Below are 18,027 nucleotides of genomic sequence, written 5' to 3'. Positions count from 1 at the left end.
ATTTCATTGGGTGTCCTTAAAATATGGAGATGTAGCAGGATCAGGATAAATGTCATTTCGTTTTTTAAACTTTGTTTAAAAAAAGAACAATAAATCTATATTCTTACATTCTTACCCTCTTATATGAAGATACAGAAATACGTACATACGTATGGACAACCCAAAATCATATTGCCTACGGCCACACTATAACACCTGGGCCAGCATAAGGACAGAAAAGATCTAGCTTCCCATTATTTGACACAATGTCAGAAAAAAATCCATGATGTTTTTTTTCAATAACCTTGGTTATAAAACAGACTGAATAGTTTATTAAAGCTGATCTTCTTGGGCTTTTTTGAGAGGCTGAAGGGGTGAGAGTCATTACTGCTCTTGGCTTTGCAGTGACTAAATCGTAAAATGGGTTCATCATACTGCCATTAGTTGGATAACATACAGTATATATGTCTCTTACCTGGCTCATATTCCACTGTCCTTGCTGCTGTCCTTGCTGCATGCTGTACATGTTCTGTCCTTGGTTGGCTGGCATCCCTCCCTGCTGCTGCATTCCCATGTAGCCGCCATTGGGCATTGCCATGCCGGACATCATGGCCCCTCCACCCATAATGGTGGTTGGTGGGACGGCTCCGCTCATCCCTTGAGCAAAACCCTGCGGAGTGAACTGCATCTGAGGCTGACCCACGTACATTCCTGCCGGAGCAAAAAACACACACACAGGGTTCTTCATGTAAACTTTTTCTCCTGCTGAGAATATTTTCAACTTAGCATAAGAGAGAACAGAACTGTGTGGAAGTAAATAAACAGTTTTTGAAGGATCCAGTTCTGCTTTGAATCACTAGGAGATGTTGCAAAATTATTCATTTAAAGAGTAAATAGCGGCTCTTAAAAACCCAAACGTAGGAAAATAAAGATTCATTAGAGCCAAAACGTTAAAAACACTTTAGAAAACTAAGTTTGGTCACTACGGACACTGTGTCTTGTTATTTTCTCCACCAAGGAGGTCATCAGGATTATGCAAAAATAATGGCTTGATTTTCATGAAACTTTTTGGAAGGGCCCAAGGAGAAACCACTTAATTTTTGGAGTGAATTCTGAATCATTGAGTAGAAACACAAGTTATTTTTCACCTTCAGTAAACTTGCAATGTATGTCTGGGCCAAGATCACTGCACAGGCTCTCACCTCAGACATAACACACAAACATGGAGGTTTTTCAGCCGAAATGGCAGGCAGCAAGACTGGTGACACAGCTAACAGTATAGGAGTATTTGTTACAGTTCAACAGCTTATCAGTTAAGATTCAACAATTTAACTGGTTCGCTTTGCCTGTAAATGTTTATTCATATATATGTGACAATTCACTACTTGAGCTATCTACACAATCAATGCTGCTTAGGTTGAGTGAATAGTTCAACAAAACATTTCGCAAATTTCATGAGTTGTCACATACTTTATAGATAATCTGTTAAACATCCACATAATAAAGTGAAATAGCTGATTTGCTGAGTCCTCACTAACGCTGATGTTAAAGTGTCACAAGCATTCTGTAAATGATCTATAGTTGAACTTTTGCAATGATGCCATAACACTGTTAACCAACAGCAATCATTCTGTTAAATGTCACTGAAGAACTACTTTGTCTTTTGAAAGAATTTATTGCTGTGTGGTCATTTCCTGAAAAAATGATATGGTATATGTAATGACCGTTTGATAAAACTGAAAAGCCACAAGACGCTTTTGTTTACAGTGATCTCAGAACAGCTAAAGGGGTTTAAGGCACAATGTGGAGCAGAGTTGTGCCTAAAAAAGGGGGGCAATTTTAACACACCAACAAGCATATTCACTTTGTCATTACTGTCTTTATGATCTCAAGCTGCAGAATATTTTTTCATGAACATATACATCCTTCCAAAGCTGTGAAATGCTGCTGCTTTTGCAGTGCTTTCAGCATTAGACCCCAACGTAAAAAGCAAACTTTCGCGTCCACAATACGCTGCTGGATGGCAGCAGCTGAGAACACGGCCAGACAGAACTGGTTGGGGTGTTACTATATGCCACCAGACGGCATCTGCCACAGCAACATTATATGTGAAAGGGCTGCGTCACTTGAGAACGCGCCTGGATAGAATACCACAGCATGGCGTCAGATTGAAATGCTACAAGTAACAATGTAATATAAGGAGCACAAGGTCTGTATAGGGCGGGCAGGAGGGGCAGTGCATTGGTCCAGAAAACCCCAGACTTTCATGCAGGACTCATCTGTATGTTGTCCATGCCAGCATGTGCTCCTGTTGACGTCGCTGTGTTGCTTGCTATTTGCTTTTATTGCCTAAACATAACCACGTGCAACATCATCCCATGTGCTTGTGTTGACATCACGGTAGCAACATCTCAGAATGTAAACAGCAGACACAGAAGGATACCTAGAGCATAATAAGCAGTCCGCATGTAAGTCCACTGCAAAGCAGCAATATGTGATGGCTTGGGATGAGAATGTGTTGAAAGATATTGCTCAGTCCATATGTTCATCAGTGCTGCATGAGACCACTGTGAAAATGTGGTAAGTGGTGACATACATCACAAATTTATCTGTGTCTTTACTCGGTAGAAAGACCTCAAGGAGCAGAAAGGAGACAGCTTCTTTAAATGGACAAAGGATCCACTGATATTAGTCAGCTTTGTTGACTGCATGTATAAAATATCAGACACTGGAATATGGCTTCTTCAGCACAATTCATATCACGTCTCAAAGTTCCAAAATCCTCAGGTTCAAAGTGGAAATCCATAAAAAATCCACGGATTCATGAGCTGTTTGCAATGTGTTGTAACTTCAGTATATTCTGGCTTTTTGATAATTTTGCACTTAGAGCCACATCCATCTTGTCACACACACACCCACACATACACACACACACACACACACACACACACACACACACACAGGATGGAAGTCAGTGATTTGAGGCATTAGCCTGGCGAGCATCTCTTGGCTTTGATCTCCATCAGCATCTATTTGGATTCAGAGAGGACAATAAAGCAGCAAAAACCCTTCATCCTGATTTCGTCTCCTAATCCTCTTTATGTCAGTGTAATCATGCAGCAGTATAATCAATATGCACATGTGCAGCTGCCTACTGTCCTCCATCATTCAGAAAACATGTCCCACTAATGCTTTCCCACACACTCCAAACATGCTCAGGTTGATGTATGTATGAACAACCGCCTCCATGCGCACACATAAACAGTTTCGGCACTCTTGTCTTTACACATAATAACTGTGAGATGAGTGTGAATCTGCAGACACTTTTCTATTTTTACTGCTGCAGTGGGACTCCAGTAAGTGGAGCTGCCTGCTTTTCAGCACGCTGACCTTTCATCTGCCTCCACTCTCCTCCAGTTTTATGATGCATCTTCCCTCTGATGTATGTGTGAAAGTGTGTAGTTGTGTGTCTCTGGATGTGTACAAACACCTATGTCTGATTGTATGCTCTTGAGCTTGTATTACCGCGTTTTTTTCTTTGTGTGTAGAGTGTTTGTTTACATTCTACATATACAAGAAATTTAAGTGGTTTGACCTGCCAGTCCATGAATACAAATAGCTGTTGGGGATTCACACCACCACAACTACCATTTATTATGACAAAAATCGTGTGTGTTCCTCATGTGGACCTCTCAAGGGGTCACAAGATGATTTCAGGGATGGGAAAGAGGAAAATATTCCATATCTGCTATACAGACTTGTTGGGGTTTTTCTTTTCAGATTTTTTTCGAATCCTTGCCTTTCTAAAAAAAAACTATCCAACGTTGTGAATAATAGACAGTTGCACTGATTCAACCATAGAAAATGGTTTATTCAAATCATGAGGGAAATGGAAAATCATTCTTTAGTTAAAGGGATAGTTCACCCCAAAATGAAAATTCAGTCATTATTTACTCAGCCTCATGCTGATGGAAAGTGGAGTGAAGTTTTGTAGTTCCCAAAACACTGTCAGATTTTCACAGAGAAAAGGCGTTGCACTCATCTCCCAAACAACTAAAGCAAATGGTGACGGTTTCAAAGATTTTTAAAAAATAATAATAAAACCGCAAAATGTCTCCATACTGCTCATCCATAACCATGTTTTTAGCCTTGTTGTAGCCTGTAGCTCCTTGTGAGCAGTAGTAACACAGTAGTTTTAAATCCAAGAAAGGAACTTGTTGCTGGCTGCTAACGTCAGAAGTCTCTGTGTGTGCAGGAAGCTTCCAGGTTGCATGTAAACACTGGCATGCAGATACTGCAAGCTCTTGTTGCATAAGTAAACGTGGTTCCCTCACTGGGAGCTACAGACTACAAGAAGGCTAAAAACATCTGGCTCTTTAGCTCGTAAATGCTCCACTGTGTTCACCAGCACCAGTTAGTGATTTACTTTGTCTTCTTATTATTACTTACTTATACGTTATTTGGTGCCGATATCATAGTGTAGGTGGATTTGGCAGATTTTTCTTGCTTAAATAGTTGCTTGATCCGGGCAGTGCGAATGAACAAAAAGAGCAAACATGCAGATCGTCAAGCAAATGTGCTGAAAGATGCCAACTCTAAGTAGGTAAGAGGCTAACTGGTGTTGAGTTGAGGTTTTTTCGTACAGTGCAGCTCGTAATTGCAGTTTGATAGCTTTGGCTGAGCATCTGAGACACAAACACAAGATATTGTTTTTGCAACAACAAACGCATAAAGCCTTCGGACCTTATTTCCTGTATCTGAAATGCTTAGGTGTTGAACGAAACCGCTGCGTTAGTTTGGTTTAAATGCATTTTAGCTCATCAGTTCCTGGACATAGATGTTAGATGAGACGATCAAGCTAAACTGTGACAGACAGACAAAGTGTTAATAAAAATGTGTGTGCCTGTGTCTGTGCGTGTGTGTGTGTGTGTGTGTGTGTGTGTGTGTGTGTGTGTGTGTTACCTTGTCCTGGAACCGGCTGCTGCTGGCTCTGTGGCTGACTGGCCACTGAGCTGCTGGCGTACAGAGACAGGATGGAGTCCTTAGATAAAAGCTTCTTCTCCTCTGCCTTGGTGGTGGTAGTGGTGGAGGTAGAGGAGGAGGCGGAGGAGGAGGTAGAGGGGTCCGCCTGTGGAGGTGCTGTACTGGAACCAGACTGTCAGGGAAACAGAAGGGAGGCGATGAAGAGAGAGAAATGGCATGAAATATGTATTGTTTCCCCCAATGTATTTCTCATTTTATAGCTTATAATACAGTTGCTCTTGGTCACCATATGGATGCATATATTGTATAAAAATGTGTGCAGTTACATGCCAACAGCAGGGCTGGCGTAGTAATAGCAGTTCTGTTGTGCAACCACACACTCGCTATGCACACACCACACACCACACACCACACGAGTTATTCCCCAAATGAGCTACACTACTGTTAAAGCAATGTAATATGTAAACATTTAGATGCACTTAAAATCAGTCTTGACCATTTTTTTCTCACAGAATGTTAACCCTTTATATGCCAGTTTTTGCAATGATGTTTTTGTTCAAAAAAAAAGAAAAAAAATGTAATATACAGTACGTAAGTCTGGACGGACTTTTTGACAATTTTGCAGGCTTGAATATGTTTCTGATTAGCAGAATGATTGATTTTGATCATTTATACACTCTGACACCCTTACCTATATTCCCAGACAGTTGCACATAATTTGTTATTTTATTGGTCTGCAGTAAGTCCATAAAACAGCAAAATGGGTAACCTGGAAAATTGCATGTAATTGGTCCATATGCTACATATGAGAAAGTCTAATGGATTCAAATATGTGGCTTAAATGGAAGTCTATTATGCAAAATATGTGTGAAAGGAGGACAAATGTAACAATTTTTTGCACACGATTTATTATTAGACATATTGGAGGAGCAGTGGTGGGATTAAATATATGCATGCAAAGTGCGCACCTTGGCAAACATTTTATGGCAAAAGCATAATCACAGCCGATATGATTGAAACAATAAAAAGTCAAACCATTTTTGCAGATAGAAGGGCCTGATGGTTAAACATGTGAAGTACACAGGGCCAGGTGTTTTTGAATCCCACGCTGTTTAAGACTGAGTAGCCTTAAAAAAATATGTTCTCATAGCCATCTTTCAAGATTTTAAATTGTTTTATGACATCACAGCGTTGTTTGAATGCACTTATTTATTCAGTCTTATTGTTGATCCTGTTTGCTGTTGAAACTGAACCCTCTCTTCATGTTTACATCTTTTCTTCATAAATTCAGCATGATGTATACGTAAATCAGCACATCAGTATACAACAGTCATCATATTCACAACTCTGCTGTTTTACTGATCAACAAAAATGCTATTCTTCCGTCTATTTTTGCCGTACTTTTGATCACTGTAAAGCTGCTGTGAATGAAACTCAACACTCTACTCAAAATAAAAACCTTCTAGCAATTTAAAGTGTAAAATCACTAGAGATTATCAACCCTTTCTTCATATAATCTCCAGAGATATACTCTTCAAACTGCAGCAGGGCTTTCAATGTGAATCTTTTTATGCAATATTTCAACAAACAGCAACAAAAAGCAAAACAAGTGGTATTTCACAGAGACACGGCTGCATTTTCCAGCCGGATTGTGCCACTAAAACCACATATTTTATGCCAAACCATGATTTCTACTGACCGCAAAGGACTGCTGTTTGAGCCTAATACGTTAACCACAGCGCTTTTGAAACATAAAGAATCATACATTTTCAACATTTCCACTATAATAATGTACAAGCATTACATATCCATGCTTTGTAGAAATGTACAATCCCAACATGTATTCTGGGATGTATAAATTGGGCATACACCCTGGGAGTATATTCACTCATACACAGTGTAAATATCAGGGTGACATGTGATGAGAGAAGAAAACAGGAGAGAGAAGAGAGAAGAGACACAATAAAAATGAAGGGGGAAGAAGTGCAAGAGCTGAATAAAGGACAAGAGAGAAAGAACGGAGGAGACAAAAGAGGAGAGCCATTGTCACTGTAAGTGAGACAGATGACATTAATTAGGCCGCTGCAAAGAGAGGTAGACATGAACAGTTGCAGACAGGACACACACACACACACACACACACACGCACGTACACACACGCATACACACAAACGCACACTCACAAACACGTATACACACAAGCTCACATGCACCTTTTATTCTAACCTTTCAGGCACACACCCATTATGTCTAATGGATGGAGCTGCCAAAAAAAGTAACACCTGCTTAAGAGCTATGTGCAGGTGTGTGCGTGTGTGTGTGAGTGTGTGTGTGTGAGGGGACTGAGAATGAAGAGAAAAGGGGAGGCGACAGTCAGCTGGACTTCATGAATAAGATAAGGAGAGACGGTGTGATAAACAGTGGCTCCTGCGACAAACACACACACACATTCTCTTTCTCTTTCTCTCTCTCTCTCTCTGGTGAATAAACACTCTGAATTCTCTTCAACGCACACAAACTTAATACTCAAGTGTGCATTCCTGTGCACTGGCACACACACACACACACACAGAGCTTTGCGAGTGTGTTGTGCTCAACTGTTTAGCAGGCAGGGCTGCTCCCCTCTGTCTCTCTCTGCTGACTTCCTCTGACTGAAGAAGGGACGGAAGGAGCAGAGAAGGGAGGTAAAAAAGAGATAGCAGAAGGAGGGAGGAGGCAGGGAGGAAGCAAGGATGGAGAAGAAAAGGAGGAGTAATGGAAGCAAGCTGTGGATAGGTAAGACGGGAAGAAAGAGGAGAAAGAGGGAAGAATGCAAAAGGAAGGGGAGGAGAGGAAGGACAAAAGGAGCTAGGATGATTGAAGGCTATAAAAAGGAAAGAGAAGGTCAAGCTGAGAGGAAAGGAGGAATGGGCAGATGAAAGAATAAACAGAGCTGAAGAGGAAAGATGGTCGGCTAATCATGCCAGCACACACAGGGTCCATTTCTCTCAAGTGAAGCCAGTTAAGGTGAGTCAGGTGTTGGCGGAGGCAGCATGGAGCTTCCTCACTATTAATAGCTGCAGCACATTAGCATGATACTGGCTCCTGATTAGAGCAGAAGGGGAGGTGAGAAGAGGCAGCAAACTGTCCTCACCTGATCCGTCTGATGTCAGCGAGATGCATCTCATGACTCAATCTAGGGGCTAAGCCTATTTGAAGCTAAGCTTGTTCGCAAAGTTGAAAAATACATTTAACAGACTTCAAATCCCCCCAAACTGCGGTAATCGCCAGCTTCCTTCTCACAGAAATATTCACAGAATGGACGGCGTGACTCAGTCAGAGTCTACCGGCTCTGAACTTGTGTGATAATACCTTCATCCACCATGATTTAGGAAGGGAGCAGCAACATGTGGTGCATGGGGAATGTTAAGTGTAGATGTGGGGGAAGGACAACTAAGTTTCTAAAACTCCAAAACTCTGAAAATCCACAGAAAACAGCCCACCCAGCGCCAAATAGCAGACCCACTTAGTGACAAACTGGTGAACACAGTGGAGTATGTGGAAGCCAAAGAGACAGATATGTTTCTAAGTAGTGGGTGGAGACCAAAACAGAGCCAAAATTGATTAAATATTGGACTTAAGGAGTCACAATAAATAACAATGTTGTTCCATATCTGTTGAATGTGTAAATAAGCTGTTGGCTAAAGAGACTGACAGATCAGCTTTGAGTCAATTGGAAAGTTTCCAATGCAGATTTGCGCAAAACTTTAGCAATATTTTTGATATGTCGATACAACACAATTACAAAATGACTGTGTTGACTCCACTTCCAACTGATATCCAGTCCAATCCAATAACATCTAACTAATGTTATGCAACTTCTCGTCTTGCGCTAACTTTCCAAGAAGCATGGAGATGGATGTCAGCAGGTTTATTTCAATTGCAGCCACTGCACTAGCCATCATTATTTTTGAGTAATCGAAGGTGACGTAGGCATGTTATGCTAGCACTAATGGAAAATAAAGCCCCTCATACGTGAGAGCGGCCCAGTATGAGGGATTTTTCAGAGGTGATAGGTGATAGATTTCACAGAGGAATTGTGGATTAAAAACTTCCAAAAGATCCGCTCAACTTCTGAAGAGTTATGTGATGCAATAACACCTCTTGTAGTTCCTGCTGCATCATGAGGGAGCCAGTTCCTGCTGACAAGCACATAGCCATAATATCATGTGATGTATAAAAGCAAAATAAGTGTTTACATTGCAGTTTTGCAAAGTATTACTTTTTTCAAATCGCCTGAAATACCAATTGAGAATACTCGTTGACAGCCCTATCGAGTATTGATTAATCATATGATTTTACATTACGTTCATTAGGCAGTCATTTTCATCTTCTTTTTTTTTTTTTTTTTGCTCTGATGTCCACACACAGCTGGAGCTAATTTCAGTTTGCTGTAATTAATGGTCGACCTGCCCGACTATGTGACCCGCAAGACATGATATATGGTCCATCAAACCGCACTAAGACAAGCTGATGATATCTAGCAGTCTTTAAAAACATAAATTAATCATTGTAAAAAGAAGTGTTTCAGTGTTTTCGTGGTATTCGCCCTGGTCGTGGAACTGTGGACCAGCTCTGGACCCTTGGCAGGATCCTTGAGGGTGCATGGGAGTTTGCCCAACCAGTCCACACGTGCTTTGTGGACTTGGAGAAGGCATTCGACCGTGTCCCTCAGGGAGTCCTGTGGGGGGTTCTCTGGGAATATGGGGTTTCGGACCCCCTGATACAGACTGTCCGTTCCCTGTATGACCAGTGCCAGAGCTTGGTCTGCGTTGCCGGCAGTAAGTCGAACACATTTCCGATGAGGGTTGAACTCCGCTAGGGTGTTGAGGGGGTCCAGTTTGGTGACCTCAGGATTGGGTCTCTGCTCTTTGCAGATGATGTGGTCCTGTTGGCTTCATCAGGCTGTGACCTTCAGTTCTCACTGAATCAGTTCGCAGCCGAGCATGAAGCGGCCGGGATGAGAATCAGCACCTCCAAATCCAAGGCCATGGTTCTCAGTCGGAAAAGGGTGGAGTGCCCTCTCCAGATCGGGGACGAGATCCTGCCCCAAGTGGAGGAGTTTAAGTACCTCTGGGTCTTGTTCACGAGTGAGGGAAGGATGAAGCTGGAGTGTAGCGTCTGCAGTAATGCGGACTCTGCACCGATCTGTCGGTGCAGGATCTTTGTTCCTACCCTCACCTATGGTCACGGTCACTTTGGGTAGTGACCGAAAGAACAAGATCGCGGGTACAAGCGGCCAAAATGAGCTTCCTCCGTAGGGTGGCTGGGCTCTCCCTTAGAGATAGGGTGAGAAGCTCGAAGCTTATGGGCAGACACATTCAATATTTTGGGCAGTTAACTGTTATTTTCTAATGTTTCTAGGCTAACATAACAGAATTTCATGATTTTTTTTTTTTTTGTTGACCTTTAGATTTGAAAACACTTTATTAACAACTAATGTGCTACTTTCTTTTATTTTTTGCATAACAGGTTTTTTAAAAAGTAACCACTTGCATCTTCACTGTGGTGCTCCTACACTGTCAGTATCCTGTTATTAGTAGTTTTGATTCATGGAGTGAAGAATTTGTCTGTTGCTGTGAAGTAAATGGTTGTAGCAGCCACTAAATCTGATGAACCATCAGTTAGAAAAACAATAAGAATAAAATATAAATGGCAATTCATGTATTACCTCTTTATATTATTGATTATCTCTAGAGAATAGGCCTGAAAACATACGTACATCTCTGAGTGATTATTGATGATTTCATAGCCTCATCTGGGCAATGAATCCTCCAGGATACAGACAATGAATACTTAATTATCAAAGCTGTGATAATGCAAATCATTATTTTTCAACAAGAACATATTAAATCATCTTTAAAAAACAATTTTCTAAAACAAAATCCCCCCCAAAGTATAATAAACATGAAAAATCAACAACACGTGCATCGTGGCCATCAACTTTTTGTTAAGCGTTCACGTGGGATTACATTTTGTACTATGCTACAAATGAGTATATTTCTGAATGTTGGCGTGAAGTCACATGACCTGAGTACCTGATCCATCACACATTCAGTGTTTCTTATGATGATAACTTTTCCCATTAAATACCCTTCTGCTCACAGCCTCAAATTTGAGGGTTAAGCAAAAGAGACAGTGGAGTGGTCTTTGCCTCATCTTGTTGCACGTGTTTGGTGAATTAAGGCCTCTTTTGGCACAAATGCGAGAGTCTAAACATCTTCCGGTGGCCTTTCACTCCTTCCTCCATCTGTGACTGCCAGATACTCCAGAAGCATTAGCTCAATCTGCTTCAAAAGAACAGCAAAGCAGTCCTGCACATTTCTTGCCAAAACCCATATTGGTGGCACACAATGTAAAATGCACTGCTACATCACACTACCTTTAGAGGACAAGAAATTTAAGTATGTCACATGTGCATCAATCCTTTTGTTTTCTCACTCACACAAGTAACACACGTACCCACACCGTCTACATAGTGTGTGATGTGTTGCGGGCTCCTAGCAGCGCATTGTGTGATAGAAAGCCTTTTTAACAAGGCTCCATTCTTCTCAGCCACTGTTGGTGCTGATGGGTGCAGCCAGACCTCTGAATTACCACTCTGACAGCCTTTTACTCACTGTCGCTATCCCTAGACCTCTACATCCACGCACACGTGCCCCCCCCCCCCCCCACACACCCACACACACCCCCCCACACACACACACACTATACTATCTTTCTCTCTTTGGTTTTCCATCACTGCTTGAAATACTCATAAACTCCCCTCCGATAGACCATCTGTGTCTTTAAAACCACACTGGGCTCTGTGTGTGTGTGTGTGTGTGTGTGTGTGTGTGTGTGTGCGCGTGTGTGTGTGCTAAAGGATTTGGGCTAATTTACTGCAAACAAAAGCAAAGCCTGCCTTGGAAATCTGGACTCAAGAAAGAGAGTGCCAGTAAGGAACAGGGCGGAAGAAAAGGGGGGAAGCAAAATGAAAGGAAGAACAAGAAGGAAGGAATCAATTGCTGCTCAGTTCATTACCTCATCGCTCTCTACCTCCCGCAACTTTTTCTTCTGGTCTCAACAAACTGTATTCACCCCTCCAGCTCCTCAAGTCCTAATCCTTTCCTCAGCAATCGAGTGCATTTCCTTTTTCTGTTCTTACTTCACTTTCCATCTCCTCCTTCCTTCCTTCCTTCCTTCTCTCCTTCTTCCATTACATTTAATTTTCCTCATCCAATTCTGAGTGGCTATTTGTGCTAAAGGCTATATGTTCTTGCTGTGCTATTGTTTTGTACAGTTCTTACTGTTTCTTGCTGCTTTGCATGGCTTATGTTCTGTTTTGGGAGTTCCTGTTTGTTGTAGCTGTTGCTGTCTTTATGGTTCCCTGCTGCCGTTGTTATGTGAATTTTGTCATTTTACAGGTTTCAAAACATCTTGCCAAAGGACTACAGTTGAAAATTAGCCCAGTGGATAACACTGGCACATTTACACGAATGTTAATAATGCATGTTGTCCTTAGAAATAAAATAAATGAAATAAAATTCCTGTTGCCTAACTAACGAAGGCAAAGAGCCAATCAGAGAGTAGGGCGAGTCATGCCCCCACTATCCTTGGAAGCGCAAATTGTGACAGTACAAACTTTCCAATGTTGCAGCTAAACAGTGTACTAAAATGTGTTACTGAAAAAAGTGTGAGGTGAGAAATAGGCAATGCAGAACAAAATCTTGATTCATATTTTTTGACTAATCCACCAAGGTTTTTTTTTTTTCCAGGGTTGACAACGGCAGCACATGCAGATGAAGCAGCCAGTAGTTCCTCAAATTCTTGTTACTACTTGTTATATTTTCCATTTTTTTTCCTACTCCATGGCCCCTTCTGCTGAAGCGTGACTTTCCTATGATAGAGAAGCACTCATCAATATGGGGAAAAGTTGTGTGGGTCTTGGACTGAATGCAGCAGACCGTGAGAGGATCTGCACAAACAGCATATGCCAAGCTGCCAGTCAGAACAGAGGAGAAAAACAAAACAGAAAGCGCTGAACGAAGAGAGGGAGGAGAGCATCCATCATGGCGACGCTGACCCGCCTTGGACCGAAAGCTGTTCCTCTACCAAGCCTTCTTCTGGCTATTGTCCGTTTGCAGGAGAATAAAATGGATGAGACACTCAGCAACGGGAGATCATAGACTGCTCTGCGCACATCTTCACAGAGACATGGTTAACCCCTAGCAACTTGGATCAAGCTGTTGCACTGGATGGGTGGACTTTGTTCAGAGCAGACAGGTCACAAGACTCCGGTAAGGGAGAGGGGGAGGGCTTTGTGTTTATATAAATGATGCTTGGTGCTCAAACAGTTAAAGTGGATGGACTGTGCTCACCAGATGTTGAGTTTTTGGTGCCAAGATGTCATCCATATTATCTGCCCAGGGAATTCACCAGTGTTTTTATTGTTGCCATTCCCCCAGATGCAAATTCAAAAAGTGCACTGCAGGAATTATATGATGCCATCAGCAGCAACATCACCAAGCAACCAGATAGAATTTTCATCATAGCTGGTGACTTTAATCAAACAGACTTCACATCTGTCTTACCTAAAATCCACCAGCATGTCCAGATCCCCACCAGAGGAAGAAATATCCTGGATTACGTGTACACAAATATTCCTGACAGCTACAAAGCCCTCCAATGCCCTCACTTTGGCCTGTCAGATCATACTTCTCGGCTCCTTCTGCCGACATACTGTCAGCTGATAAAAAGGATCAAACCAACAGTTAAAACTGTTTAAGTGTGGACAGATAAAAAATATGCATCTTCTGTGACATCTTATATCAGCAAATGTGTTGATGGCATGGTGATCACAAAGATGGTGAGATCACTCCCCAACCAAAAAGCCTGGATGAATGGGGAGGTGAAGGCTCTTCTCAGAGCAAAAACAGCTGCCTTTCAGGCAGGGGACAAGGAGGCATACATCATCGCCAAAGCACGACTGAGAGCTGGAAACAAGGAGGTTAAGAGGAGACATCAGAAGAGACTGGAGAGAGACCTCAACAGCTGCAACACTAAAGATATGTAGCAGGTGATTCAAAATGTCACAGGCTACAAAAGCAGGAGCGCCCCCATCATATGTGAGGCCATGCTGCCAGACTCAGCTATGAAATCTACTCCACCTCCAGAGGACTAGCCATTCTCAGTGACCACAGAAGGTGTGAGAAAACTCCTGCTGACAGTAAATATAAACATGTCCTCAGGACCAGACAGCATTCCTGGACGTGTACCAAAAACTGCTGATCAGCTAGTTAATGTTAGAACTGACATTTTTAACATCTGACTCTCACAAGAGACTGTTCCCTCCTGCCTCAAGACAGCCATCATCATTCCTGTACCTAAAAAGTCTGCTGTGTCTAGTCTTGCTCAACGTCAGTAAAACCAAGGAGCTGATTGTTGATTTTAGAAAGAAGGAGGCAGAGACACACACCCCTGTCTACATCAGTGGAGCTGAGGTGGAGCAGGTGAACAGCTATAGGTTCCTTGGAATTACGATCACTGAGAACCTATCTTGGTCATCACACATCACCACCCAGGTTAAAAAAATACAGAAAAGGCTCTATTTCCTACGGAAACCTAGGAAGGCTAAATTCCAGTGCAAGATCCTGTTTAACTTCTACAGAGGATCAACAGAAAGCATACTGACTGGAAACATCACAAACTGATATGATTCGATGACAGCCCAGGACAGGAAGGCTCTACAGCCAATGATTAAAACTGCCCAGAGCATCACTGGCTCTCATCTACAGAGCATCAGTGACCTTGGTGAAGTGAGGTGTCTGCACAGAGCCCAAAAGATACTGAAAGACAGCAACCACGCCAGCCACAGTGTTCACCCTGTTGCCATCTGGAAAAAGATACAGAGGTATCCGTTGCCGAAACACCAGATTACGAAGCAGCTTCTTTCCCTAGTCTGCAAGACTCCTCAATTCCTCCTTCCACGCCAAAAGATGTAACAGGACGTAGGGTCAACTTTAATTTAATTTCTTCTTAAACCACATTTAAGAAAAATTACAAATAAATCTACATTGTACCTTGCCTTGTAAGAAGTTCACAGGCAGTGATTGGCATGACAGCTGCTCTCTCTGAAAACAACCAGTGAATGGCCAAAGTCTCCTGTCACAGGCTAGATTTCCCAAAGCCTGAAAAATGAGCTGAGAGGTGGTTGAGTCTAGTGCTCTCTCGGACCATTTGAATTACAACACGCTCAAAGTTTATAATAGGAATTTTTGCCAAATGATGCCAGAATTAAACAGTCTACCCCTGCTTTAATGTGAGTTATTTATATGATTTATAATTATCACCCCACTCTGCAGTCCCCCACCGCTCTACTTTACATTTTAGCATCTTTAAACTCATTTTATTTATTTTATGGCCCTAAGCTTTACCGTTGTTGCTCAGTTCTATCAAACATGTTTTTTTCTAGCTTCAGCAGTTTTAGCAAAAAAAGAAGAAAAAAAAAAGAAAAAACTGTATTTTACTTTTGCAACACCAAAGGCGAGGCAGATAATGTTATTGATTGGCTGGAGAGCCACAGAGACAAGTTCAAGACCAAAACCAAGCTTGAAAAAGATTGACATTGGAAAAGTGTCAGACTCAAAATAAATGTTGTGTTTACAGCTTGTTGTGCTGCTCCCTCCTCAAAAAATCAATTCATACAGGTTGAATAGAGTTGGAACTGTGTTTGCGGTTCATCTTATCTTCAGAAACAGGTACACATACTTATCAGTACAGTCAGCTTTATGCGTTGTTGCATTACCTATTGTGTGTTTCCTGGTAAAGGCTTTTTTTCTCATCTTGTATCCTTTAAGATCAGACATGCTTTGTTTCTAGTTGTCTGCTGATCACCATCTGATTGTGCTGCTGTGTCATTAGGCTGCTCTTTGATGTGATGGCTTTGTTTGTCAGATGGTGTTCTGTCTCAAGAAGAATACTGGTTTAAAAAATTCCCTTTTTAAACCAGTCTTCAAATGGCGTGCAGGCCTCATTTCCACCGGTGTTGCTCTGGATGAAAATGAAAATCTTTCCAGCATTTGCTGACCTGTGCACTTAGAAACTTCAAATTTAGCTGCAATTTGGTGCTGGGGTTGCTTTTCAACACTCAGGAGAACCATTTGGTTCCCAACTACTTCATTAACACTCCTCTAACATCATTACTAACCACTAGAGAAAAAGCCTTAGTAATAGGGACAATTACAGCTGGAGGGTGGTAGTGATTTGGTCAGTATACCAGTGTCTAAAAGACAAAAACTACTGCAAGTGTGAACTATGAGCATATAACTTTAACATTTAAATTCAATTATTGTTTGCAATATGGCATTAAGAATCATTCACTGTAGAATGATAATGACTGTGGACAAGATTTACTTAAAATAAAATAAAAAAATAAAATATATTTACTTTGGCCTTTGTTCAGTTTTACATGCTGTTATTTTTTAAATTGTATTATTTCTTTTTATTTAACCTTCATTCAAGCAGGTTAGTCCCATTTAGATCAGTAATCTCTTTTTCAAGGGAGACCTGAAGCAGTGAAAATACAAAGTTGCAGGCAGAGACACAAAGGGAGACAAAATATAATCAGCGAGCGCTAAAATTTTGCATTAAAAATAACTATCTATGAATCAAAAGAGAACTTTCTGGAAATCAGTTGTATAACCAGGCAGGCTAAAAACATGACATCCTATATAATCTGCTTCTAAGTTTTTCATTTTAGATTTAAAATTATTTAACGACACCAGCTCCTTGAGTTACAAGTCATTCTGTAACAAATTGCAGGCTGAGGGTGCACAATACCCTTTGCCCAATTTCTGTCCGAGCGTTTGGGACAGAGAGCATAAAGAGGTCCTGAGAACGATATGTTTGATGCTTAATTATTTCCCTATGTAGCCTATATTTCCACCAGGGTTTTTCCTGTCTTTTTAAAGTTTTGCCCAATTTCTGTCAACGGACAATGTTGCTTACAAAGCAACAACTTTGTCTTAAAAGCCATAATCGCTTCTGGTGATTTTATTTAGTCCGCTCATTTGTTCTCAGTGTTAACTTAGGGTTCATATTTAACACTGCAAATATAAAGCAAATGATCAGTCACTACTGGTCCACTTTTTATCTCCCCATCAGTAGTATGTACAAAAATACTGTCAATCGATGTTGCACTATCCTTGGTTATTCTGCCAGGCTTTTCAATTAATGGATAAAAAGTCAAATCATGGCAGTTAGGAATTTACGAAATGTGTAATTTTTCATTTTCTCCCCCTTAAGTCATTCCCCCATGCAGCTGACAAATACATAATCAACCTCTGATAACATGTTTTATTCTACTATTTGCACAACCTTCCCTGAAATGTACAGGCAATGAGGAGAGAGATGCTCCATGCAGACATAAACAACACTCGAACTGCAAAGCCTGATTAAATCTGACCCCCAGGTCTGTTATTGATTCCTCAAAAACTGGGTAACCTGTGTGAACCCAGCAGCTTTAGGGGGGAAACTGAAATAATATTGGTCGTGGTGATTCAAGCCAGTGCTTCAGATGTGTTTGCACCATTGCTCTCATTCTCTCAGGGCTGGTGGGACTTCATGATCCACGTCTTGTGTGTCCCCGTCCTTACCCCCCCACCTTCCTGTATTCGTTCATTCGTCTCCTAACCTGCTCTCCACCCACTCGCCCCTCATCCATCTTTGCCCTGAATGGTTTTTCCTCCATAACACGTTTTTCTGCACCCTCACTCTTTTCTCCCTCCTTCTACCTTTCATCCCCTGCCCACCACTACATGTTTCTACTTTTTTTCTGGCTTGTTTTTTTTTAGCTTTTCTTGGAAAAACATATTTAATAACTACATTTTTCTCACTCCATGTGGGGTGAATGAGAGATAGAGGACAAGACATAGAGCGAAAGCGTGCGTGCATGCATTTTGTGTGAAAAAGAGACAGAGAGAGAAAGAAAAGGAGAGAGAGGAAAATGCTGGGTATAACATAAATCCTGCCCCTCCTACAAGGCTG

General features: G+C 41.5%; 1 protein-coding gene across 1 annotated transcript in view; it reads right to left on the bottom strand.

Annotated features, from left to right (window-relative positions):
* LOC121954897 (stromal membrane-associated protein 1-like) overlaps positions 1–18,027 on the bottom strand; it is a 177,380-nt gene that overhangs the window by 56,520 nt on the left and 102,833 nt on the right. The window contains exons 9-10 of the mRNA XM_042502640.1: positions 4,942–5,134; positions 455–690 (exon numbers count right to left, since the gene is read on the bottom strand). Of these exons, the coding sequence (XP_042358574.1) occupies positions 455–690; positions 4,942–5,134 (429 nt within the window). The remainder of the gene's footprint in view (positions 1–454; positions 691–4,941; positions 5,135–18,027) is intronic.

Source organism: Plectropomus leopardus, chromosome 15 (assembly GCF_008729295.1).
Source record: "Plectropomus leopardus isolate mb chromosome 15, YSFRI_Pleo_2.0, whole genome shotgun sequence".
NCBI classification, from domain to species: domain Eukaryota; kingdom Metazoa; phylum Chordata; class Actinopteri; order Perciformes; family Serranidae; genus Plectropomus; species Plectropomus leopardus.
This window is presented reverse-complemented; position numbering and strand designations above follow the sequence as displayed.